The sequence below is a fragment of the Calidris pugnax genome, unplaced genomic scaffold (genome assembly GCF_001431845.1).
Source record: "Calidris pugnax isolate Ruff unplaced genomic scaffold, ASM143184v1 scaffold141, whole genome shotgun sequence".
Classification (NCBI taxonomy): Eukaryota; Metazoa; Chordata; class Aves; order Charadriiformes; family Scolopacidae; genus Calidris; species Calidris pugnax.
The window spans coordinates 4,082,034-4,109,860 of record NW_015090902.1 but is presented as its reverse complement, the minus strand read 5'-3'; the positions used below and the strand labels follow the sequence as shown (position 1 = coordinate 4,109,860).

General features: G+C 41.5%; 1 protein-coding gene across 10 annotated transcripts in view; it reads left to right on the top strand.

The window, feature by feature from the left end:
- DLGAP2 (discs, large (Drosophila) homolog-associated protein 2) overlaps window positions 1-27,827 on the top strand; it is a 409,096-nt gene that overhangs the window by 282,573 nt on the left and 98,696 nt on the right. For all 10 annotated transcript variants that reach the window (XM_014948945.1, XM_014948944.1, XM_014948948.1 and 7 more), the window contains one exon: window positions 12,892-13,961. In XM_014948945.1, the coding sequence (XP_014804431.1) occupies window positions 12,892-13,961 (1,070 nt within the window). The remainder of the gene's footprint in view (window positions 1-12,891; window positions 13,962-27,827) is intronic.

Genomic DNA, 27,827 nt, shown 5'->3' with positions numbered 1-27,827 from the left:
TACCCAAGCTTTCATAGTCTGTTCTCAAGAACAATATTTCATAGCTTTTCCATTACCATTTACTTGTTAACAGAGTTCAGGGTGCAAAGTAATGCCATGGTTACAAGATTCCCACTCACACCGAAAATTCCTGTTCTTTTCACTGAGAGTATCTCAAATTGGCAACCTGATAAAGGTAGCAGGGCACGGTGGTAGGAGCAAGAGATCTGACATGCGTGATCTCAAGCAGCTTACTCAGTCCCATAGAAACTGGAGTTCTTCCAGTTCTAAGCTTTCTTATAGCCCGTGGTTATACAATCTGAACAATGTAATTTATTAGAAAAATGAACTTTTTATGAAACTGCTCTTTCCTATGCAAACTGAAAACTTCTCACAGTCTTTAGGCATGCATAAGGTAAAGCAACAATTCACTGTAGTTGTCAAAAGCAAACAGTGTAATCTTAACAGCAGACATATGGAAAACATGCCATGGTTAAATGGCAATCAAAAAGCAAAAGAAACGTGAACACAGAAGATGGGATGAACTTTTCTTTAGATGTAGATTTCAATAGGTAATGCATGCACAGGTTAAAGAGGGAAAAAAGAGATTACTGAAAAAAATTTTAACTCCTTTTTATAGGTAAGGAAAACATTTATTTTACACAAGTTTAACACTTAGCAGCTTATAATGTTAAGCAAAGAAAGATAACCGGCACTAAAGGATTTTTGTTTCGATAAATTATTGTTTTCTCTTCAGGAAAGGATATTGAGATGATGTTGAGAAAAAGGTTAAAACCTATAAAACAGGTTGCAGTTGCTAATAATGGTCTTAACCTGCCCCTGTAGCAAAGTAAACTGTAAGGGAGTTTAAGGGCAGGTTACAAAAACGTATTTTTATTTCACAGTTGATGCAGTCGTGCTTTTGATTAATTGGTGTGGTTCAAGTGTCAGACAGTAACTCATGGTTATTCAATCACTGTTGATTGCATGATCATGCCTTTATGACCTTATGTGTTGAAAGGAAGAAAGGATATAGCCATTCTTGAAATAAAAAAAAAAAGTAAAGGCCTGACTTTCCAGTCTGTCTGTCTTTCTACCTAATTATCCAGCCTTCCTCAGTGCGGTGTCTGAACACTTTGCACTTCTCAGGGGTTTTAGCTTCATATAACAGGCAGGACAGGAAATTCTCCCAAGGCCAGGCAAGGGGTTGGCAGTGGGCGCTTGGCTCTCCTCTTGCCAGATCCTTGCCTCGGTCACCTTCCCCAGGGCATCCAGGGATGGTCAAGTAGCCGCAGACTTTGACTGGAGCCGGTGGGACTTCAGTCAGACACAGGGCTTGGCCACACAGAATGAACTGCTACAGTGACGCTTACCCCTGTCATTAGCAGGCACAGGAACAAATAACCCATTTTAAATTCTTAGATGGACGTTATCCCAAAGACTGAACGTTTTCCTGTTTTCTGACACTAACCCTCAGAGATACACAGCTTACTTTTATTCTTGTGCTGTGGGGAACTGAGGTAGAGAACCTGCAAGAGATACTTTCAAAGGTTAGCTTTAACCCGGTGAGGCAAGGTCAAGCCTCTCAGCGGCCGCTGTCATCACTTCACATGGTCTTATCCTGGACCGTGTGAAAAAATGGTGGTTGGAGAGAAAATCTTGACTGCAGGTTATCCAAGTTAATCCTCTAACCACAGGACTATCTTTCTTCCATGTAATAAAAATATGGAGACAGGTGGTTTGGTATGGAAATATAAAACTCCTTTAAACATGCAAGAGGTTTTAAATACGAGATGCCCCAATATGTCTTTGTGTCACCCTCTTATTTGCTTATATTAAGACTAGCTGAACAGATATTGAAAAAAAAAAAAAGCCTTTTAAAAAATTTATTCCATAATACCTCTAAATAATTCCACTTGAAATCCTTCCTTTTCCTATACCCAGAAACTATAGTGTAGAAGTTTAATGATGTGAGCATCAAGACCACAGAAAATGATAATGAAATAATGGGGAATGTTTTTCAGAAAATAAATTTTGAACTTTAAATTCCTTTTAGTTATGCTTGGTAGATTATTCTGTGAATTACTTTCACTCATAGAACAAAATCACATCATACAGCCTAAGAATCATATAAAAACATGCTAACTATCCTGTGTTTTATTTATAGGCCGTTGGCAACAATTGCTTACTAACAATCTGCAGGCCAGAAGCTATTTCTAAAAATTAAGCACCTCATAATGTCAGATAACTCTGCAAAAATCCCATTAGGCCCAAGGTCAATTCGCAAACAGGAGAAGATATTTGTAAGGATGTAGGATTAATCAAATAGGCTATTTGTTATGAATTATTCATCCATTTCTGCTACAGAATACAAAGGGGGTTAGGCATTTGTTACTTTGCCAAACAGCACGTATTTTTGTTCTAAATGGTTTGTGCATTCTGGCAGGGCTGTCCAGCTGAGAGGGCTCTTAAGTTTAGTTGCAGAGGAAATATGTTTTTTTCCAAACTGGGAAGCTTCATCCTGTTGTTAGACCACATCTGGAGACTACTAACTCCAGTGTCTGCACTGGAACGAATGAAAGACCTTTCCAGGGAAAAGAGAGAGAGAGAAAAAGTGTGGAGAAGGTGGAAGAGCTTGAGCTAAGTTTCAGACTTGGGGCATGGGATGTTATAAAAGGAGGGATGTTTTTCTCTCCTTCATGCCTCGCTGAGCTCCATAACACCTGGGAGCATACTCGATCCAAAATGTTTCCTTTCCCATAGAGTGTGGAACGGCTGCAATGGAGATGAGAGACTCACTCATGGGGCTGCTTCACCATGCCCACCTTCTTCACCGAGTGCCTTCGCTGTATTGTCTCCTTTCAAAAGGATAAAATGTGCAGCCTTTTAAAAGTATTCCTGTGATGGGCAGCTTAAACGATGTGCTCTCCTTTTCCCCAAAAGAAAGTTACCGTGGTCTACCTGCGCATTCATGATAGGCTGCCTGGGCTCTGTCGAGGGCGGGACAGTTTGTATTGGCATAGCCAGGGTGATGGGGGTACTCCCAGCATAGAGGTGCCTGGCTGTGGCTGTCTCCCACAGTGCTGGCCACATAGTCACTAATTCAGGTCTGACTTCCTAAGGGGACGGAGTATATCCTCAGCAAGTTTGCTGATGATACCAAATTAGGAGGCCTGGCTGACACCCCAGAGGGCTGTGCCGCCATCCAGCGCGACCTGAACAGGCTGGAGATTTGGGCAGAGAAGAACCTAATGAGGTTCAACAAGGACAAATGTAGGGTCCTTCACCTGGGGAGGCACCAGTACAGGTAAGGGATGGATCTTCTGGGAAGCGCTAGTGAGGAGAAGGATCTGGGAGTCCTGGTAGATAGCACACTTTCCATGCGCCAGCAACGTGCCCTTGTTGCCAAGAGGACCAAAGGAATCCTGGGCTGCATAGGAGAGAGTATGGCCAGTAGGTCAAGGGAGGTCATTCTCCCTCTCTACTCTGCACTGGTGAGGCCACAACTGGAATACTGCATCCAGTTCTGGGCTCCCCAGTTCAAGAGGGACAGGGAACTACTGGAGAGAGTCCAGAGTAGAGCAACTAAGATGATTAAGGGACTGGAGCACCTCCCTTACGAGGAAATGCTCAAGGAGCCGGGACTCTTTAGCCTGGACAAGCGAAGGCTGAGGGAAGACCTTATTTATGTTTATAAGTATCTAAAGGGTGAGTTGAAGGATGATGGAGCTGGACTCTTTTTAGTGGTTTCCAGTGACAGGATGAGGGACAATGGGCACAAGCTGGAACATGGGAAGTTCCATTCAAATATGAGGAAAAACTTCTTTATGGTGAGGGTGCCAGAGCCCTGGAACAGGCTGCCCAGGGAGGGTGTGGAGTCCCCTTCTCTGGAGATCTTCAAGACCTGCCTGTATGCGGTCCCGAGTGATGTGCTCTGGGCAGCCCTGCTTTAGCAGGGGAGTTGGAATAGATGATTTCTAAAGATCCCTTCCAACTCTGACAATTCCGTGATTCTGTGATTTGCACTAGTGTAACTACTGCAGGAGGACAAACACCAGCCAATATTGCTAATACAGGCCAGGCTTTCACTGGTGAGTTTAGCTATCACCTTTCTTGTGCAATTCCCTTTGTTTTTCCCATCTTTTTACAAAGTAATTTCTCTTCATAAATAACCAGACAGCAGCATGTTAAGATGCCCTGTCCCAAACTTGCCAAGGGTGTGGGTACTTACACCACGACCTCATCCCAGGAACATGGTTCAGTTTGACCCTTCACTGCCACACAGAAAATCTGGGCGCTAAAGGTTGCGGGAAAAGGCAATTAATATTTGCAGTGTTTCTCACAGACCCAAAACAGAGTTCAGCCAGACAGAAAAGAGACGGCACCCTGATTTGAGAAATTCCCAGTCTGAAGGTTATGGAAAGAGGTTTCTGCCTGTTACTATGGCAACAGGTTTAAAAGGGAACTTGTCACCAAGTGCTGTTCCTGCACCCCATAGGAAAATCAGGATGAGGCCTCCTCCATCTCAGTGGGTTCAGCGGAGTAGAAAAGTTCACAATACAATGACAAAGCAGCAAGAGGCAGTGCCAAGGGTGTACAGCTGAGCAGATAATGATGAACTCCAAAAAGAAATAATTGTTTTGGGTCAGACCAAGGCTGAAACTGAAATTTTTGGTGAATCAAAAGGCTGCAAAGAACTGATGCTGAAGCAAACAGAAAATAAAAAATTTTCTTCAGTTCTGGCAGTTTTAGAGCTGTATTGAATGTTTTAAAAAAAAAAAAAGTAAAAGGAATTTTGAAATAGAAAGGTATTTTAAATTAATGTCGTATGTTCTGCGGTAATAATCAATGCTTTCGAGAATCAATGCTTAGAATATTTCTTTCCCAGAAGAGCACTCTATAAAATAAGCAAAATCTTTAAAATATATCCATGTTTTAAAGAAATAATAAAAGGCAATTTAGAAGGAATGTATGATAAATATTTTTGCTTGGATATAGAAATATTAGTTTCCTCATGTGTCCCCTCAGTATTTCAGAGCATGGCAAACTTCCCCCACGATATATCATCATAAATAAAGGAAAAAATCAGAAGAATTCCAGAAACTAAGCAAAACAGACAAACAAAAAGTTATTCAAGGAAGAAATTCATAAATATCAGCATTATTCTTTTGTTTGATTTTCAGTTAAGAGTCAATGATAAGTATTTCTTACTAGAAAAGAAACCTTGGAGATTTGGTAGTTCCATTCAGCTGAATAGTTGGCCCGAGTGGTTTTGATCCTAGGGATTAAATCTTGGCCCCCGTGCTATCAGTGGCAGTATTTCAGCAGAACCAGTTTCACCCTTCCATGCCACCATCTTCCTGACTGGGGATCCGTCCAGTTTTCCAACACATTTAGTCCAGACCAGCATGAATTGGGCTTTCAGTAAAATACAGCCCTGATTAGAGGTGATCCTCCTCAGTTGACACCAGGATTCATAGGTAAACTGACCAAGAACTTTCCTCAGTCAATGTTTATAACTAACCCTGACCCCAGTGAGGTTAGTGGGAGATTTGTCATTGCCATTAGTGTGACAGGGACTTCCCTTTTACTTCTGTAGTCGTGTGTAAATTCCTGTATATACACAGTTGTACTATCTAATTACTTTGGCTTTCTTTAATTGCTGAGAAAATGGTTGCAGTTTTAATGACACCAAGGGAAACTGGTTGTCTCCTGTATTTGACGAGTAACTGCAACCAGCAAAATTTTCTCCTTTAGGAAAACAATTCCATAAAGCAAGGCACAGTAAGGAACAAAAGAAGTTTAATGGTGTTGGGCTAGCTTTTCTGGTCAGTATTTGGAAGAATTATTTATTTGGAACCATTTTCTTAGTACTAATTGTTCAATGATACTCACATACTGAAGCCCTGGTTGACTCTGTAGAGCTGGATTTCTCCAGAAGAAAGCTTACATGTAAGTTAGTTTGGGTCAATCTAATGCTGATACTTTATATTTTTTTCAAAAGCTTCACTGATCATACAGATTCTGTGAAAAAATGTTAGCCATAAATCATTTTGTGGACTTACCTCTGTCATAGCACTGTTGAAAAGGTGAATAGTGGCAATGTACTTCAAACTTGAAGAGCACTGTGAAGTTCTGTGTGCTACATACCAATCAATACTGGGACATCACACACCTCAAGCCAATAGAAATTATTTCCTCTCATAGGTATCTGTCCTGTCCTTTGTCATGGCATGGGCACAATATTATGCCTCTTGTCCCCCCCAGTACAGTCCAAGTGCCCATTCTTCCACCCATCAGGTATGGGATGTGATCATTCCTCAAATAATGTTTCTACATTTCTCCTTTTTCACCCGTGGCACCCCCTGTTCTCCATGCCAGGCAGCCAGTGGTGTAACCCTGCTTTAACAGATCCCTGGTCACATCTTTCCCCAGTGATCACAGTTCTCTGTGCTTTTCTTCCTCCCTGTGTATTGTACTATGCGTTCTCTGAAATTCAATGCCTCCACCGCCCACTCAAAGGTCCCATTTGCATTTATTGACAGTTATTCTGCACTCTTTTTGCTATATACCCTTTTCTCTGGTCATGCTTATTTATCTCAGAAATAAATCCCTTGGGATGCTGGATTGCCAATCTCCTAATCTCCGTTTGAAAGATGGATGGAGCTGAAGTCAGAGAATAGTTGTGCTGAACGGTATGATTGGGTGCCATCAAATATTCGTTCCACCTGCAGACATCTGCGTCACTGCTCGAAACCGTGACTGTACTGAATAAATGGCAGCACTCCAAGTGCTCCTTACTTCTCCCTTTGGGTTTTCTGACTTTGCTCCAAATTGTTATGTTCTGGTCAGTGATGCTGTTTTAGGAAGAGAATTTGCATGTCCATTTTTATCTAACACAGGAGCTATAAAAAACATCTTACCCTTGGTCATTATTCGTCATGTGGTTCCACTGAATTAGCTTGGGCTGTCAAATCATTTTCCATGTTTTAGCATTTCTAAATGCCTCAGATTTGCCTCAGATCACCTGAATTTATATATTTATGATGGATGTTTTTTGCATTGAAACTTGTCATCTACAGCTTTCACTGTAGTCAGTAGAGAGAAATATGTACACAAAGGGTGATATTCATCTGACATTTTTTAGATATGTATTTCAAGGTGAGGTGAATCATGCTGGTTTTTCATACTCCAAAATAAAATCACATCCAGACGGCATATTTGTAAAACAATCTTTGACCCATATGACTCTTGAAATCATATCTATATGTTGGTTGGAAGAGTCCTATTGACATCGTATGGAGCTATGACAGCAGCGGTTCAGCTGTAGGGACTGATCTCATCCTCTAGCTCTGTGTAGTCTACTGGTATAAACACAGCCCTGTGTGCCTACCACAGGGACCCCTCAGGGTCCTGAATAGAGAAGTATTTCATTTTCAGACCTAAGTGTCAGAACAAGACAGGAATCCACGTGCAGCCGATGGCGAGTGTTACTTTGACAGTCTTTGGGCATTTTGATGTTTGGTGTGAGGTCCTCAGAACTGTCTACTTCTCTCCTTTGACTGTGCAGGGAGACTGAATGCATAAAGTACCTTGTTGCCATAGACCTGAAGGAGCTGGTATTACTTATTTTTGAGGGGATGCTACCCCTCAAAGTTAAATATTTCAAGTAAGCAGCCTGAGATGTCAGATAGGAATTCACAGATAGGTGAATGCACCACATGCAGTGCAAACGCAACTCGGTGTAACGGAAAAAAGAAGTAATCTTCTGAAGCTGGAGGTTAAAGTTGGCTAGTCACCCAATCTTTGCAGTTTCATGTAAATTTTATCCAACGTGTTCTGCTACATAAATAGGTTGGGAATCTCATGTGACCAGAATAGCAGCTGAAGACAGTTCCAGAATTTCTTCCTTGTACTTGGCAGGTTATTCCTTCTTCTCAGTCACTGGAAATATTAATTTTGAATGTTAGGATAAAACAGAGAAAAATACTGTAACACATTAATAAGGAAACAGTGCTCATCTAATGGTACTTACTGCAGTCCTTGAGCAAACTAATCTCAAGCTGAAACATTTTATTTATGCATTTTGATATTTAATATGCAGTTATTTGATTAATATGCTTGTTTTTACACTATTTAATGTTTGCATTAGTTAAAGGTTAGGCTGTGAGTATATTTTTTTTGTCATAGTACATTGCTGGGCTAATTGAGCTGAGTGCAAAAGCACAATGCATCAGTCTGCTTTTCTCTACCACATCTTTCTCAAAGCCAGATGAGGTATCTCTTTTCAGCAACGCATTTCACTGGTTACACTCTACAAAAGAGCCGTTTCTTCTCCAATGAAAACAGCACAAATGTTTCAGATGGGTAAGCAGTTTACCAAGGGGCTTAGAAGGTTAAGGCAATGTAAATTAATTTCTCAATAGAAAAAAGAAGTACTTTGCAATACTAAATTAATTTCTCAATAGAAAAAAGAAGTATTTTGCAATACATAAATAAATAAATAAATAAATAAATGCAAAACTGAGGCACCATTTAGTAGTTCCAGGAATTATTATTATGCTCCAAAAGCTTGCATTCAATATGCAACACACAAAAAGCTTTGAACAAAAGGATTTGTGGAGACCTGCACTATTTTTGAATGTCAAAGAGGTTCCCAGTGTTTTTACATTGATTCTTTTTAGCAAGCAGCAGTGTTCCAGGAACTCTAGAGATGCACAGCCCTTATTTTTCATTGCTTAGAGGTTTTTAGTGCATTTTCCCTAGAACATTAATATTAATTCTAATTAATTATTTCAAACAATATTCTTGGTCCTTGAATCTCTTTCCTCCCTTGATACTGACTGGCACAAGGAAGAAGCTTGAATGCTCTAAAAATTGTGACCTGTCCCTAAAGACAGGCAAACTACTATCTGCTTGGAGTAAGAGAGCAACTCATTTCACATTAGAAAATCCAGGGGGAAAAAAAAAAAAAAGGGGGAAAAAAGCAGGAAAGGTCACGGCATAATAGGGAAAGAGCTGAAATAGGCAGGAGGGATGCAGAAAGCCTTCCATTTGTCAAGGTTAAAGGTTGACTTAAATCTGTACAGTAGATTTTGGAATTACTGGCTTCTCTCTGACATAACAGCCTATGTCTTGGTGTAGGTTGCCCCCACAATCTTTATGTATTATCTGACTAGCTGCTTAAGTCAATGGAAAGATTCCATTTTGCTCTGATGAAACCTAAAACAAAAGCCATTCCTGTCCTTACATATTTTTTCTCTGTTCCTATTCATCTATCTGCTTTGGGTTATGTTTATTTGCTGTTCTGTCTCCCTTCAGTTCTTTGCTTCTGAGGGTGGCACTTTCTTTAAGGGACTAGACATTAGTATCCTCAATTAATTTATATTTTTTGAGTGATTACCCTAAGACACAGGGAAAAAAAAATCTTATATTTTATTTTAGATGTTGTTATCTTCAAGACATAGACTAAAATTCCAGTCCAATCTGTCATTATTGGATAAATCTGGCATTATTTTGTTACATCAAAACCTTAAACTTCCTTTTAAAAGATTGAGAAAAAAACATTCATCCTGTAGCTTTACAAATTTTTATGAATCAGCTGAGCTGCGGACATTGACCATAGACACACTTTTAGCCCCTTGCAAATGCTAGAAAAGCATGTTAGCTTAATTGAATTTTAAGCTAGCACATTTTTCTTCGAGTTTCTGGCAGGCTAAGAGCTAGCACACGGTCAATTACACTGGTCTGGTATCATACAGTAATTAATTCAGCCATAGCTCGACTGTTTCTTCCAGCCTTGAAACAGGCCTCCTGAACAAAGTTGACTGAATAGTACAAAGGACAGATGACTTGATACATTTTTATATTATAATGCAAAATTTTGAAGATTTTCAGAGGGTTTGTAGGAAGTAGTTGTGCCTAGGACACAGAACGGGTTTGATGTCCCGAGCAGAGTCCAAACTAATTGGAGCGATAAGTTTAGATCATGCACATGTAAGTAAGTTGGTACTTTATCTAGCATCTGTTACTCTCTATGCCAGATTTAAGAGATGAAAATGACTTTTGGAAAATGCCCCCTTCTTAATTCAGTTTTTAATTATTTTGATTATGCTTATTAAATGCCTATAGCAGTTTGGAACTACTGTGTTTCAAACAAAAAATTCAGAAATTCCATGAGGCACATAAAATGCTGTAAGGCTGTGAAAGCAACATACAGAAAATTGTATTTTTCTACAGTTGCAGTGAGCTAGAATCACGGGGAGTCATGAGGGATGGAAAAGCTGTTGTTAGATTATCCATTGCTGTGCAATCAAATCATACCGTCTCATATTCCTAGGGATGTAACAGGATAAAAATGTTTGAAGTCTCCTGGGCTGTGTTTGATGCTGCATGAGGCCTAAAGAAATCACCAGGGATTAGCAGTTCTGAGCTAGGGAACTTGTTTAAATGAGTTTTTTATTCCTGGATAGCTCACTCTTTCCTTCTGGATCTCTGCCATGCCCTTCCGTTTATTTGGGTTTCTTGTTTGTTTTTTGAAATGCATTGGCAACTCAGTGACGTAGTGCAAGAGTAGCCTTCATTCATAGATGTGCAAGATTGCAACCAAAAAGCTGGGGGTTGACTCTCCTCGTGCTGTCAGTTTGACAGAAGAGCCTCCTTCCACCTCTCTGTGGATCGTGCCACTGGGAAAACAAAAATCAGCAAATCCACAAGCCCTTTGGAAAATGTTGCCTATATTCCACTTTCTTTCTCTGTAAAAGGAGAGCAGTGCCTTCCACATCTCACGGGATTGTAGGAACTAATGCAGTAATCTCTATCAGGTACTTTGGGACCCCTTTATGGGAAGCACAGTCTAAGTTCAACACATGGACCATTATTATTCCCTTGATAATGTTTGGTAATGTACTGGGTTAACTACCATTAATTACAATGCTACTTATGTGGCTGAATCCCAGCGCACTCTTGTAATTTACTGCCTTGTCTATATATAGCTCTACTTTTAATTGGATAATCAAAATTATGTTATTTCAGAGAAACAGTTCCATTTCCTTTTTGTAACTACAATTATGCAGGGTATTATAACCTAAATAGTACAACAGACTGAGTAATGAACAGTAATAAGTTTTTATTTAAAACTGAAAATAGCCAAGAATTAAGTAAAAGAAACTAGTATAAAAACAAAATAGAAGCAGAAAAGGATATATGCACACACACATCCGTTATACACCGATAAAGTCTGGAGGTGAAATTTGGACCCTTGAATCCATCTTTGACTTTAGTGTGATAGGGTTGCACCTAGGATGAAGAATACTTGATTGTTTGTTAGTTTAATGCTATGTTCATTTTTAAAAAAATATGTGGAGCTCTGCTGAAATTAGCATCTAAGAAAATTATCTAAGTGTCTTCCACTATAGGAAATGTAGAGCCTTTATGTTATGAGATTGCTGATGATACAGACTTGCAACAAGTTGCATTCTGCAGGTATCATAACATAACGCTTGTTAATTGAATACAATTAAAGCGATGTGGGTATTGATTTCTTTCATGACCATATGCAGGCACTGAGTTTTCAGCAGCAGTGGGAACATGATTTAGGAGAGTTTTGACATATGTTTAGAAACCCCTCAAAGTTGGCTGTTACGTTGTCTCCAGAGGATGGCCTCCAGTGTCTGGCTATGCTGTTGTATATAATGAGTACGTATTCTCTGGCTTCCATGCTGGTTAAGGCCTTCACCTTCCCTGTGCAAGATTATTTAGATTCTTTAGAGCAAATTTACAGAAAGACTCTGCTAAGTGGGTTGTATAAACATTTCTGCATCTGTCTGCTCCTCTAAAGGATTGTCTCGCACCCTGTATCTTTGTCTGCTTTTGAAATGTTGCTTAAATAAGCTGAAATTGAAGCGGCAAAGTGAATGCAAAAATCAAATCGAAGCATTTCTGTTTGCTTTTTTTTTTTATTTTCTGTTTGTAGCATTTGACAGCTGCAAGAAATTGCATGAGAGAAAAAAAGAAATCAAAGGCTGGAGTATCAAAATCTTTACTTACAAGTTACTCTTATTTAGTAATCATGCTTGTTTAATAACCACAACTTGGATCACGTGATCCATAGGAATAAATAATTGAGTATATAAAAACCTGTAGCTTGAACCTAAAGATATTTGTTTTATCAGGAATAACAGAGTCAGTAAGTAAATATTTTGTAATTTGGACATAAAAGGGGAAAAAACTTCCTAGCAGGAAAGACTGTACGTATATGGAAATAGAGATAATGCCTCTGGTCTAAGGATAACAGATGTTCCAATTGTATGAAATGCTTATTCATAGACTGTTTATTGACAGAAAAATTAAGCTTCATTTCTGCACGTTCATATTCTTTTTCTCTTTGCTGTTTATTATTTATGTTTATGAACCATGAACTTGGCATCCTGAAGCTGAGATTTATTTAAGAAAGTGAAGTTCAGTTTGTGATAGAAAAATGACTCGGTGGAGAAAGGGTACATTTAGGTTAAGGTATCTAACTGAGAAACCACAGAAATAGAAACTAGACCCATGTAACTTAAATGACTATCCACAAAGCTTGACCATGTGAATTCCAAATATCGAATAATAAACTGAATACTCAAATGTATCCATTAAATCTATTTGAGTAAATTTACATAATGAATAGCTTCATAAAATTTAGAACTGCTAGAAGAGAATTTTGCAAACATGACGGAGGCTGCATTCACCCCCTAAGTGAGCAATTTTAACCAGTTTTAAAGCGGTGAATGAAATTCCATGAGTGGTGAGATTTTCCATCAAGCCCATAGAGAAAAAATGTTCAGTTTTGCAATATACTTGCAAGTATTAACTTGCAAGTTAATCTTTCAATCAGACACATAACATAGGTTTTCTGTGTTCTCCTGACAGACCAGCAGTACTCATGGTCGCCTTCTCCGCACTTCAATGAAGAAAGATACTCTCCTGCTCCGAGGAATATGAAAGGATTATCTGGTAGTCGCAACCAACCACAGTTATGTTCAGCTCATACTTGTGGCTTAGCATCCCCTGAAGATTGTGAACACACCCACGACCATATCCACCATGGGCAGGAGCCAAGGCAACCGTATCTTCTCAGCCCCACGGAGAGTTGCCCGATGGACCACCATCGTTGCTCGCCGCGCAGCTCCATCCATTCTGAATGCATGATGATGCCCATGGTAATGGGCGATCACATGTCAAGTAGCACTTTCCCCAGAATGCACTACAGCTCACATTACGACTCAAGAGACGACTGCGCCATGTCTCACGGTAACCCTAAGATTAACCGTATTCCTGCAAACCTTTTGGACCAATTTGAGAAACAACTTCCTCTTCACCGGGATGGGTTTCACACTTTACAGTACCAGAGGACCTCAACAGCTGCGGAACAACGCAGTGAGAGCCCAGGAAGAATACGCCATCTCGTTCATTCAGTCCAGAAACTTTTTACTAAATCTCATTCTCTGGAAGGATCATCCAAGGGCAACGTTAATGGAACAAAAGGAGACAGTCGAGGGGACGACCATCATCACGGGCACCATTCCAAGCATAGCAAAAGGAGTAAAAGTAAGGAGCGAAAACCAGAAACCAAGCATAAATCTGGAATGAGCAGCTGGTGGAGCTCTGATGACAATTTGGACAGTGATAGCACTTACCGAACCCCTAGTGTGGTAAATAGGCACCATACAGACCATATATCCCATTGCTACCCTGAGGCACTCCAGGGACATTTTGGGGATCTCTCATTGAAGACTTCCAAAAGTAACAATGACGTGAAATGTTCGGCGTGTGAAGGGCTAGCAATGACCCCTGATGGTAAATATATGAAAAGGAGTTCTTGGTCCACGCTTACAGTAAGTCAGGCTAAAGAAGCTTATCGCAAATCATCGTTGAACTTAGATAAGCCTCTGGTCCATCAGGAAATCAAACCTTCCTTGAGGCCGTGCCATTACCTTCAGGTAAGAGAAAGATTTTCTTAACATTTCTAATGCAAAAAGCGTCACAGTTTATGCCATTAAGTCATCATAAAAAATACAAGAGTAATGTGTGTATCTCTCTTAAAGAATATCTGTACAACTCACTTAGTGCAGTTATTCCATTACAGTGAGAAAACTCTAGCTTTTGACTTGGTTTATAGGGCATAGATTAAAAACTAAATAAAACTGGTGTGATATAAATTAGTTTAAGGTCAATTGATGTGTTTTCATCTTTGGAGTTCACACTGAATGTCTCGATAAAATCCATACATCAGACTAAAAAAGGGGCTATTCTCCCAGCAGTTTAGGGGCTAGAAAAAGTATGTCAAATACATCTGTAAAGGGGTAATTTTAAAAACAGGCTGTGTGAATTTCTATTTTTGTGTTATTTTATTCTTTTTATCCAGGTTGTTCTAAGTAACAGTAGAATAGATTTACTGGTGTACTCAATGGCTTTGTGATGATGATTACTCACAAACTTCCTTTTTGCGACTGGGTCATCCAAAATTGTAATGAACTGAACCTCTTGAGACCATACTATTAGCTATCTTTGTTAAAAGTTACATGGGTACCTCAGGGAGAGAACTGTTTCAGGCTTGATGCTCAGACTCTGTGGTGGAGTTCTGCATGCTTGTTTTCTTTAGCAGCAACCAAGAAGTTCCCACTTTCTCCTACATTTAAACTTTTATACTGCTGCTTGCTACCATTTGCCACCCCAAAGTCATGCTGGTGGGGCCATTTACAATGCTGCACAATGATCTGGATGTTAAAGTGACACAGGTTTAAAAATTAGCTTCCCAAATATATATTTTTTTAGACATTTACATCCTTTGCATGGCCTAGGTCCAACACAGGCCCATGACAAGTGTCATTAACACATCAGGGTGTACGGAGAAAAGAGCAGTGGGAGAAGAAGAGAAAGGAGGGAGTGGCTGGGAAGAGAACTTTGTCACTGGGAAAAAAAACTAAGGGAGTATGCAAATATTCCCTTCAGTATTTTTACCAAGTACAGCCTGCAAAGCCCACATTGTTCTGAGTATGCTTCTCTTGTATTTCTTGTTATGGAACTTCTCTTTCTCCAGAACTTAACTGATTCTCACATTCACATGGGCAAATCTCTACTCCAGGTATATCTACTTGTAGATTTTCAGTTCCTGTGGACCGAGCAGAAGCCAACAAACACAGACTAGGAACCGTTGTACTTCTGTGCAGAGCTCTCTCCCCTCTGAGTAATAGGGAACCAATAATAATGACACACTTGAAAAGCCAGACTTTTTCAAATGCAGACACAGACATCCAGGATCAATCTTCCCTAGTGAAACGGGGAAAGTTCCTCATTGCAGAGAAAGGAAAATAAAGAAATTGCAACCCTCGTAGCATTACCATGCAAATTGATTCCAATTTAGACTGACAGCTGTGATATTTCATCATACCCAAGTACAGTTCTCATGTATGTAAAACAGTCTGCACTTCCCTAGAAGTTTTTAATCTAACTCAAAGAGCCAGAACAGGAAGCACGTCCTGTGCAGAGACTTCCATTTGTGTTTGTGTTATAGAACCACATGTGCAGCTGCGACGTGACAGAGAAATTTAGGTATGGCTAGCTTTTTCCCTCCCGTGACGAACTCCTGCTGCTACACAGACAGCTTTGGTTCCTCCACATCTCTGCCGGGTTTTGTGCTCATCATATTTCATCATTTCTTCTCCCCCCGTCTTTACCTCTCATTTTTCTTTGCAGAAGCCACCAGTTTTTACTTCTCATAGGCCTTCTCCTTACTCCTGACTTATAATAGCATCCTCAAGTGAGTGTGAAACACTGAGTTCACAAATTAACTTGGGTATCACGAAGCTTTAGATCAAGCCCACTGGAAAGCCTAAGGAGCAGGAAAGGACATTTTTTGCAGTTATTGTTTTATACTTTTTGTGAATTTCGGATGACTACAGAAAGGAATGTTCATCCAGTTATTAGGAAGGTTCATCCACAGGTAGGTTCATCCAGCTTAAAGAGATGTGAATTTGAATTTTTGCTGCACCAGATACTTTCTCTGTGATCTCTGTTTTTAAGCCCCTTTAAAAACAGGATAGTAGTGATCATCTATTTGATCATCCATGTGATCATCCATTCACAGAATGATCACAGAGATCATATAATAATGGAAATTTGCTAAGACTTGAGTGTCAGTTATTACAATAAAGAATCTACAGTTGTATCCAAAGCAATAATACCAGGAACTCTACAACAGGAATATTCTCGTTACAAAATGTTAAAATAAAATATGTGTTCTGTAGAATGCTGTGGAGGGCATAGATATCCTTCAGGTTGAGTAGCTGGCTTATTCACTAGCCCAAGGTCAGAAAACAAACTGAAGGGACCCCATTCTGTCAATGTCATAACTAAATGCTTAGTTTTGAAACTTCTGCTTTGAGGGACACTGTGCTATCCCACTGTAATCGTTAAGAGCAGACATGTAAGTCCCATTATTAGCTCTGCCATGAACTTTCTCTCTGACCCAGGAAATGTAATTTGTTAATCACTGCACACTTCAGTTACTCTATCTGCAAAACTGAGGAAGGATATTTAACTTTTCTTACGGCAACGTAAGCAGCATCACTAGATAATTATTGGATAAAAATAATCATTAGGTTTCAGAAACAGAGAAAGGTAGAGAAATGTGTCAGGATCCGTAGCCAGAAGAGTTTACTGCCTTGCTCCAGAATATGTGGAAATAAGAATCCAAGGAATTATGAAGCTGATTATGCAGCAGCAGATTTCCTAGTGGTGCACAAGTGAAGAGATTAGCAAAAAAACCCAGGCCCCTCACAGGATCTCTGTGCTTACAGCATTACAATACATAAGATTAAAAGGCATTTCTCCTGAGTGATGAAAGTTATATATTTTAAAATTCTTTTTAAAGCAAAACTGTGAAATTGTAGTCCTTCAGCAATCTTATATATGAATACATAAACATTGTCTAGAATAATAAAAATTATTTTTTTATATTTATAATTTAATGTTATAAATTTTATATAGAAATATAGATGGCTTTTACTGTGCTACCCAGTTATATGAGGATTCATTGTACCCAACTCACTTTTCTATCTACTGGCCTCCTTGTTATTTTTTGCTTTTGACACTTGTATAAAATCTTGCTACTTCTGTTTTCCACTGAAGAGTTTTGCTATACAGTCCCAAACTGGAAGACCATGGCTCAGTCTTAGGGCTGTGCTTGAGACCATGTTTTCTGTGTTGTGTTTCTGGGCTGCCATTTCATCTTCCACAGCAATTACTCAGCTGCTTTTTCCTTAAAACTGAAACTCTGAAGAGTGAACAAAAGAAATTTCTTTCTAGGTAAGCTTCTACCAAATTCACAGATGCCTGAAAACAGGAAATGAGAAAAGAGGTTTTGAAGGCGCCTGCATGTTATATGCTTAATTCAGGTCCTAGGGTTGAAAGCAGGTACTTTTTAAACCTGGTAGATCTCCAAGCTTAGACTCTGACTCTTCTCGGGGTTTCATGTCAGACAGTCCTTGCAGCTGGGGGATGTCCTTGCACAAGATGTGCTGCTGTAAGTTAGAGGTGGTGCAGTCAACATGCCTTGTTCCAGCATGGGTGGCCATCTAGCCCTAGAGTGGACAGTTTCAGAGAACTAAATAGTAGAAATAAAGTTGTATAAAACAGTGATTATTTTTCTCATCTAAAGCTTAGATCGGATTTACATCACTCCTGCTACAGTGGAGGTGGTGGGAACACACAGAGAGAAGGGAGAAGGGAAGAGTTGGAAGCCCCTTTGGGCTCCTGCTCGTTGTTCAACCAGCTTAGCTATAGTGTGAACCAGGCGGTCAACCAGCACCATGGGAGCAGAGAGCACTATCTGTAACTGTACACTAAAAGCATTTATCAGGTTCTTGTGAATGACTAGCAACAGGTTTTATGTATGGGCCTTTAATTTCTGGTTTCTGTCTGCAGAAAAATGAAGCTACAAATGCATTTCTGAGCTCAAAACACTTCTGTCATCTCACTCTGCAGGCAGAAAAGCCCAAGCAGATCATACATGCAGTAAAGCACACTTTTTTATAGATTTAGCTATAGCAGCTGCTACTGCTGTCCATGTCATTTTAATATTAAGTAAGTTAAGAAAAAGATACATGAGTTTTGAGATCTCTTCTGTCTTCATCAGCTGTTTTGGCTAATTAAGCTCAACACATATTCAGTGCAATGACTTTGATTTTCACTCTGATATGAGAGTACTAGTGAGGAGCAAAGATTTTCAACAGAAAAAATGAATATGAACTAGATAGCTGTGCTAAAATGATGTATGTAAAAATGTTGCTTACAGTTTCCAGCACTGAAATACCTGTGAATGCTAGTTAAAGAGAAGTAATTTCTACAATAAAGCCAAAAGCCAGGCAAGAGCATAGCACTCCCCATCACTGAAGTTCTGGAGCACACTGCTACATGTCACTGATTAATATTCCTCCCTCAGCCATTCAACAGCCTGCAAAGCAGCAAGCAATCAAGGTAAACACACCACAAGGTACAGTGAATGAGTCAGCACTAGAAGAGAAAATAGCATGTTGTTCTAAAAATGGCTTCAGCCCACTCCTGTCTTCCTAGTGCATTTAAGTGCTAGCGTCATCCGTTACAGCACTGGCATTGCTAAGCATGGGGGTAAGAATGTCAGCTGTGTTCTTTGCAGAGTGAAAGAAAAGCACAAGAGTTGGTGTCTTAAAAAAGAAAAGAAAAAAAAAAATACATCAGTTTCAACAAGGCTCTTTGCTGGTTTAAGTTATGCCTACATGCAGAAGAGCTGTGAGGACAAGGTGATGGATAAATAGGTATTAGGCCCTGAGTTACATTCTTCCAGGAACTCTTCTGGGGACAGGACAGATTCCCACAAACGAGACCGTTGCCCTCGAGAGGCATGCTGCTGCTTGGCACCCTCCCTCTGCTTTGCAGGGATGGATGGATTTGAACTCAATGCACCTTTCTCAGCACTCCATCTTTGTTAAACTAGATTGTATCTGTTTGCTTGACATAAAGCCGTGTATGAACTAAAGAAACTACATCCAATACTCTTACCAAGTGATGCATACTGCGGAGTTAGCCACAGCTAGCACAGTTTTGATACTAGCATCCAAATTGCTATCACCCACGCTGCCTTCACAATGATTTATGACCAGTCACCGCTCCAGAATTGACTGGGTTGTTTCCACAGCAGGAAAAGCTAGAGTAGCCAGTAGGTTGTCAGCATGGACACGTGCTGTACCATTTTGATTTCTCCAGCCCATTACAGTCCCACAAGGATGTCTCAAATAGCACTCTGCCCTCCCAGTCAGGAGTGGAGATGTGCAAGGGAGACATGTATTGCCCAGACAAGAAGGGAAATGATGGGACAGTTAATGCCCCACAGTCCATTCTCAGCGTTAATCTCAGCCTGCAACATCTGGTGCAGCATCTGGGGCCACTCTGTGGAGTTATTCCCCAGGTCAGTGAGGGTGTAGTGCCTTACACGGCAGTAAGCACAACCACTTGTACTTGTTCCTTACAATGTTCTCTCCACCCATCATCTCTCTGAAGTACTGCACTTATGATTTTAGGAACACTAAATAAAAAAGGTTTTAATAAAGCTGACACTTCCCTGTATTTACAGAATGTTGATGGTTTTGTGCATCACAAAAAGAATACTTCTTAAATATCCTTTCCAAGGGGGAAAAAAAACCCAAACAAACAGAAAATAAATACATTCAGTCAATGATAGTGTAAAGCTCTGACCAAACTGTTGTTTCAGATTAGTGGTTTCTTGAATTACTATGTTAATCAGTGATACAGCAGCGCACTGCTTCCATGCCCATCTGCTAGGACTCTTGTATTGGCTGAAATGACTTGCTGAAGCTTTTTTTCCAAATAAGAGTAGAAAGATTTCAGAGTTAGTATTTTCTTAAAGCTGCCAAAACAAGTCCCTATTACAGCAGAAATGTCAAAGCTAGGAGTAGAAAAGGGAGGCCGTGATCCCACTGCCCTTTAATCAGGGGGAATTGTCCTCCTTTATAATGTTAGTTACAGTATGTTGCCACCTCACCAAATCTGAAGGCTGACCTTTGCAGTAGTTACCCAAAGGTGTCACTGAGTCTGAAGAAGTTTTCAGCCACGAGTAGATTATTATTTTATACACTCGGGCCAGTTGCATCTGTCAAACGAGACTGCAGGGAACACACACTCAGGGCTGCGATGACCACACACCCTCCTCTGCTGCCGAGGGCAGACCCAGCTCCTCTCCTGGGCAGTCTGTACTGTTTTTCCTGCAAGGAAGTGACTGCAAAAAATGGTGAAGCATTCATAAGTGTTGATTGGATTATTTTTTTTTTCCAATTGGTTTTGGCCATCTTACAGTGCTGTGCTTAGAACATGTTTTTTAAAGTGAAGTTGCGCATGTGTTTAAAAGGCTGAATGTCTGTATGGGTAAGGTCCTGGCTACTTCTGGTAGGGAAACTGATCTTTTCAGAAGTGTACGGATAGTTAAGCATTACCTAGTAGCTGGGCAGGAAAAAAACAACTCAGTTCACTCTGTAAGCTAAAGCATTGGAGTCATCTGGAGTTAGCTGTTCAAAACTGTCAATGGTTATTTGAAATGAGAAAAATGGATGAGCAGCAAATATATCTATTTTCTATAGCCTTTAAAATTATTTCTGTTTTAAAGATGTGCACTGTTTTATGCAGTAGTAGCCCTGTAACAAATAGAAAAAAAAAACCAACAACCTGATATAATTTCCTGCTTAGATTAAATAAGACACTGTTTACTACGGGCCTTCTTTTGGGTCAGTGCTGAGTATGCTGCCTTTTAGGTTCTTCTTCCCTCTCTTCCCCCAACAGCCCTGCAGCATTGGAGTCCTTGCTACATCTGCAGCCTCTGTGGTTCTGGAGGTGCTGTGCATTGTATGTATGTTGGGAGCACCTCTACTTTTCTTCCTTTACGGGCATTTTTGTCTCTTACTCTATACTTCTGTGACCAGGAATGGACTGTGAGGTCTTGCCCCAGTCACATAGGTAATGATAAGGTGACAACTCTCAATTTCCCTTAGTGTCTGCAGTGGTAAAGGCAAAGCCATTTCCAGAGGGACCTGCAGGTGATTTTGGCTGATAGGCCATGTGATGATGAGCGTCTGGGCTGAAGGGACCGATACTTTATTTTCCCATTTCCAAAAGCAGCTAGAAAAGGACAGAAGAGTGGGCACAGCAACACCTGCGCTGTGCCACACAGGGCCCCAGCTGCCTGTGGGAGCACTGGACGTGATGCAGGGAGGCCATGGGGATGGAGGTGACCCTGGTGAGCAGGAGCACATGCCTTGCACTTAGGGAGTCTTGTCTCCCACAACTTCATCAGTCAAAAAAACAGGCTGGTTTTCTTCATAGTTCTGTGCAGATAAATGGGCTCCATCCACCCTGCAAATGTGGTTCAGGCAATTCAGTCTATCTCTCCCAACAATATCTGCCAGGAAAACTTGTAGTTGTCTTCAGTTGCTGATATTGTGGTCCCCTGGGTCTTGTCTACTGCCCTGTCCATCAGGCAGCCCAGCTGGCAGGTATATTCCTGGCTCCCCTTCACCTGTGGTGAGTGACGAGCTGCAATCCAGTTTAGCTCTTTAGCCTTTTGATGCTTGGCTTTAGCAGAATTTGCATTGTAATTAAATTAATTCTATTTATAGAGAAAAATGTACAGGAAAATGCAACTATGAGCTGGCCCAAGAAGGCAAAGAGATAAAAAACCAAACTCTGGGTGCATGGCTATAGCAAATTAATTGGCAGAAATGCTGCATTTTGTGACAAGCATGAAAAGTTCCAAGTTTTGGTCTTTGAAGCTTCTGTGGACCTCCATTACTAAAATAATCGCTACCTTATGCTCCATCTACACTGTCAAACTGCAGTGTCAGGAAAGGTTCCTTGGCACCGCATCCTGATCCTCTGTATTGTGATACAGCTCAGCCTGTCTTGGGCACTGTTTCCATCCAAGCCAGCCAGTATTGCCCTAAACAGTTCCTGGGTACAGTTCAGGGCTTCACAGAGGCCAGGGACCATTCCTGGTAGTCACACTACCAGATTTGGGGGCAAAAATTGCTCAATAGCAAGGGTGTGGAGAGCTGCAGGCCAGCTGACCTCCAGGCCAGACAGTCGGTCTTCATTTACTAACATATGCACAGCCCAAGGGAAGTCACCATACCATTTTCATCCTTCTTGCTTGCAAGCACTGGTGATTGTGCAGTAGCACAGCGAGTTGGAGCAACTCACCAGGTCAGCTGAAAACCTACCTTTACTTATCTTTGTTGTTGTTGTTAGGGTAATTTTCTAGGCAGCACTCTAAGCCACTTTACAGTTACTAGCATTTCTTGAAAAGCTGAATATTGCTGAAGGAAAACTTGCCCCATCTAACTTGATGGTAGTATAACTTGCTGACCACAAAACAGCATCCTGAATCACTTACTAAAGGAAATACACAGCCAACTGAAACTTGGGTTTCTTGGCTGAAACCCCACAGTTTTTGTGTCTTAGATTGAAAGCCCATATATATATAGGTTCTCATTTAAGTACAGGCCAAGCCCTCCCTTCAGTCCAAGCTCATCTCATATCAAAGTTCTGGCACAAGGTCTCAGTAAGCTCCAGGATTAACAAGGAAAAATCACTTGTAGCGTGGACAAGCCCACCACTGCCATCTGACTGCACCTCGCTCCACCATCTCAAAGCAGCACAGAGCCCAGAGGCTCCCACAGAGACCCAGCAACGTAGCAGAGGATTTGCAGGGGTCTTTGCCAGCAGTACGAGAACAGCCGGTCATGAGGTGGGCATTTGGCCCATATTCATCCAAACAGTATAAGCCCCAGAGTCCTCGCAACACTATTTACAGTATTTAACCATCCTCGGATTACAATTCACTTTGTTGCTGGAGAACCTGTTAGGAAACATAGTGCTGGTTCTTCTTTCTTTTGGATTTCATCACTGCTGAGATAAGAGTTATGAAGTATTATGTAGATGAAAAAACTTCTTTCTATCAAGCAGCAGTCAGTGCAGCTTTGCTTGGAAAAAAATACATATGAAAAAATAAAATCAGGAGGTAGATAATTCTGATACTGGTTGGTGTATTCAAACAGCTCCCAGATGGAATATTATGTTTGTGTTCTATGACCTGCATGGCTTCCCAGTCCATTTCCAACTCCCAAATTCCTGAATTCATGTTGTTTTCAACCCAGCATAAAGCATATATAGTTTGGGATCTATATGTTTTTCTTCCTCTTCCTGTGATACCATAGCTGTTCATAGCACAGACTAGAGAGAATGGCAGCAAGTCAAAGATACCTCTTTCTTTCTCAGATTAGCTCCTGCCTTGAGCTCAAACCAGGAAACCTGATGGACAGCATCAACGGACTTCCAGGAAATGCCACAAGAACTGTCTGTGCTTCTGAGCTCTCAAGGAGTTCAGGGAGTAGGAGGTGTCTCATGAAAATTAAAGCTAATTGAGAGGATTGGCATTGTTACTGGGGAGGAGGAGTCCCTGGCATATTTTGTAGCGATTTTTGAATGGCTTCATTGTATAATTCATATTCTTTGAACAATGAATCAGCACATTAAAATAACCCACAGAAAAAAATAGTTAAAAATATGCACTGACAGTGGTGTTGAGGTATAGACACAAGGTTAGCTACTGACGAAACAAAATTTTATTTTCAGATACTGCAAAAAAGCTACACCAATAGGGTCTAGAGTCCCCAACCAGTAAATGGGGGAATGTCATTAGTGTCATTGACTTCAGAAGAAAATTCTAGTAATTGGTTAGTGTTCCTTCTTAAGCTAAATTCTTGGAAACACAGGAGGTCCAGCTCCCACCTCCCATTATATTATCAAGGAAACTTTCTACCATGCTAAAAAGCATTTCTGTCTGCCTTGCAAGATTGTCACCAGCAGGTGACAACTCATCTACTTGCAGCTGTGCACAAAGGCTGTTTTTCTGAGGGTCCTTGAAGAAGGCATGATTTAAGAGAAAATCCCTTACCTATATTTCAGATTGAGTCCTTTTTTTGGGAGGTGGTGGGTCATCTTCTTGACCAGGCTGAGAAAGCAGAAAATTACAAAAATTACATATCTACTATGTGTGTTTCATATCTTATCCTTTTTCATATCATCTATACTCTAATTTCATGCACAGACAGCTTCTGCTTCTAGTAAAATGTGAAATTTATATTACTATAATAAGATTTAGGTCATAATGACTATTTCAGTGCTTTTTACATCTGCATGCTAATTAAATTTCACAGGACTCCTATGAGGTAGGTAATCCTCATTTTAACCTTTGAGAATGAGAAATATGAAGAAGTGATAGTCAGCTCCCTCAGCTGAAGCTATATATTTAGAAATGTTTCATTTTAGATAGTAAAGTGATATGCCAGATTTTAAGCAGATCAGCAGTTTAGTGGTGGAATACCTTTAAAATTCTGGGAGCTGGGAGCAAATGCCATAGAATTGGGTTGAACAACAGGAGCAGATCTGGTTTGAAATGGCTGCAGCTGTTGCCAGTTTGACTTCTTTAACCAAATCCTAAACTGAAATAAAAAACCCCTTGAATTAACAGCAGTGAAAGTCTAGAGGAATTAATATTTCATTGGTTCTTCTAGTTTTCACATCAGTAGTTCTTACATACAAGGTTGGCTATTCATACTGCTAGCACTAGTTCCTGAATGGGAACCTAAACTACCTCTCTCTGATTAGATATAAGGAAAAACTTTTTCCCCTGAGTGTGATCGGACATTGGAACAGGTTGTCTAGAGAGGTTGTGGAGTCTCCATCTTGGGAAATGTTCAAAACCCAGCTGGACCCAGTCCCGGGCAACCTGCTGTACCTGACTATGGTTTGAGCAGGCTGGACTAGAGACCTCAAGTCCCTTCTGACATCAGCAATTCCATGATTCCTAGTTTGTTCTGGAGGTTTGCTGAATTCACTCCTGTTTTCCCTGACCACATGCTGTTGCTTAAACACAGAATCCATGCAATCTGAGAATCAGGGGACAGACTCACTGCCAAAGTCCAGTCAGGGGTTGTCTTCTTCTGACAGGTCTAATCTGAGCACGACCAAGTTGCACAATGGGAAGGACTTCTAACAAAATACAAGGATAGTGACTTTTCTTCTAAAACAAGGAAATTTGTTTTCATACTAACAAAGTTTCTAGAATACCCACTGTCAAGATGCGAGTCCAGTTTCTTCCTTAGCCTGTATGGAGTTAAACCCCTGTCTTCTCAGTTCCCCAAACTGCGCTCTGAGTAACCAGCTGTGAGGCAGTTTGGAGCAAAGGCACTTTCTTTGTGAGGGTGCTCCTAAGTTTTATCCAAACACCCTTTCGCATAAAATCGATGTGAGCGTTTGGCCCCCAGGGACTATAACTAAGCTCCCTCATTCCAGGTAAGGGCCTGGATCAGGAGGCTGCAACACACCCTTTCTTGTACACCGAGGGCTTCTCCTTGAACCATCCCCCTCCCCAGGCAATCTGTGGGTGCTTCACGAAAAGGCCGTGAGTTAAAAAAAGGAGATTATACCAGTTAATTTATCATGGAATCATGGAATTGTCAGAGTTGGAAGGGACCTCTAGAGATCATCCAGTCCAACCCCCCTGCCAAAGCAGGGCTGCCCAGAGCACATCTCTCAGGAGCATCCAGGCGGGGCTTGAAGATCTCCAGAGAAGGGGACTCCACACCCTCCCTGGGCAGCCTATTCCAGGGCTCTGCCACCCTCACCAGGAAGAAGTTCTTCCTCATATTTGAATGGAACTTCCCGTGTTCCAGCTTGTCCCTGTTGCCCCTCATCCTGTCACTGGGAACCACTGAAAAGAGTCCGGCTCTATCCTCCTTCAACCCACCCTTTAGGTACTTGTAAGCATTAACAAGGTCTCCCCTCAGCCTTCTCTTCTCCAGGCTAAAGAGCCCCAGCTCTTTGAGCCTCTTCTTGTAAGGGAGGTGCTCCAATCCCTTAATCATCTTAGTTGCCCTACGCTGGACTCTCTCCAGTAGTTCCCTGTCTCTCTTGAACTGGGGAGCCCATCTTGGGGACCTTGAAATTGGCACAGCCGCAGCCGTAGCACAGAATGCATAGAATGCACAGAGGCATGGAACGGTTTGGGTGGGAAGGGACCCTAAAGCCGGCCAGGCCTGAGGGGAGCCCCAGGTGAGGCCTGGATAGCGCTGACCAGAGCTCGGGGAGCGCCCCCCCACCCACAGCCCCAGTGGCAACCAGGAAGTCTGCAGCAGCCAGGAGCCGCGCGGGGATTTAAAGGCGGTGAGAGCAGCTCCTTGGTTGGTCTGAGGTGTGCGGCCACGGTGGAGGGTGAGTGGAGAGCAGGCTGGGAAGAAGACATCCAGAGATGGTCTCCACTCGGTCCGTAGCCACAGTCAAAGGGAATGAAGCGACCCAAACTGACCTGCCACAGAAACACACAGCCGTCCAGGTGAGGGGCAGCATGGAATGTTGCTTCTTGCAGGAGGACAGCAAAGACAGCACCTCTGTGCGCTGTGAGCAGGGAAATCGAACTGGGCATGTTTAGTTTGGAGAAGAGGAGGTTGAAGGGGGACCTCACTGCCCTCAACAACTACCTGACAGGAGGTTGTAGAGAGATGACGGTTGGCCTTTTCTCCCAAGGGAGTAATGACAGGACCCGAGGAAATAGTCTGAAGTTGCAGCAGGGGAGGTTTAGGTTAGATATTAGGAGGAATTACTTTACTGAGAGGAACAGCCTGCCCAGGGAGGTGGTGGAGTCGCCATCCCTGGAGGTATTTAAGAAACATGTAGGTATGGCACTTCAGGGCATGCCCTAGTGGCCGAGATTGTGGGGGTCTTTTGTGTGTGTATGGTTGGACTTGGTGATCTCAGAGGTCCTTTCCAACCATGAAGATTCTGTGATCTTTAAGGATCATAAATTACTTTACTGAGAGGAACAGCCTGCCCAGGGAGGTGGTGGAGTCGCCATCCCTGGAGGTATTTAAGAAACATGTAGGTATGGCACTTCAGGGCATGCCCTAGTGGCCGAGATTGTGGGGGTCTTTTGTGTGTGTATGGTTGGACTTGGTGATCTCAGAGGTCCTTTCCAACCATGAAGATTCTGTGATCTTTAAGGATCATAAAGTTCCAACCTCCCTGCCATAGGCAGGGACACCTCCCACTACACTAAGTTGCTCAAAGCCCCATCCAAGCTAGTCTTGAACACCTCCAAGGATAGGGCATCTACAACTTCTCTGGGCAACCTGTTCCAGTGTCTCACCACCCTCACAGTAAAGAATTTCTTCCTAATATGTAATCTAAATCTCGCCTCTCAGTTCAAAACCATTACCCCTTGTCCTATCACTGCACTCCCTATCACTGCACTCCTGCACTCATCAGGGATGATAAAGAGTCCCTCCCCATCTCTCCTGTAGGCCCTTTTCAGGTACTAGAAGACTGCTATAATCTCTCAGTAGAGCCTTCTCTTCTCCAGAAGGAACAATCCCAGCTTTCTCAGCCTGTCTTCATAGGAGACATGCTTTAGCCCTCTGATCATTTTTGTCACCCTCTGCTGGACCCATTCCAATGTGTCCATGTCCTTTCTGTGCTGAGGAATCCAATGCTGGACATAGCACTCCAGGTGCGGTCTCATGAAAGCAGAGTAGATGGGTAGAGTCATCCTGTCAACCTGCTGGCCACGTTATCAGCTCTAAGTCTTCTCCTTCCCAAGCACTCCAACTATTGATTAGAAGAGAAGCAGTAATGTCTTCCACTTCAACAGCCATTTTGTCATGAAAGGAAAGAATAAGGCTGCTCAGTTCTTCAAAAACAGCATCAGA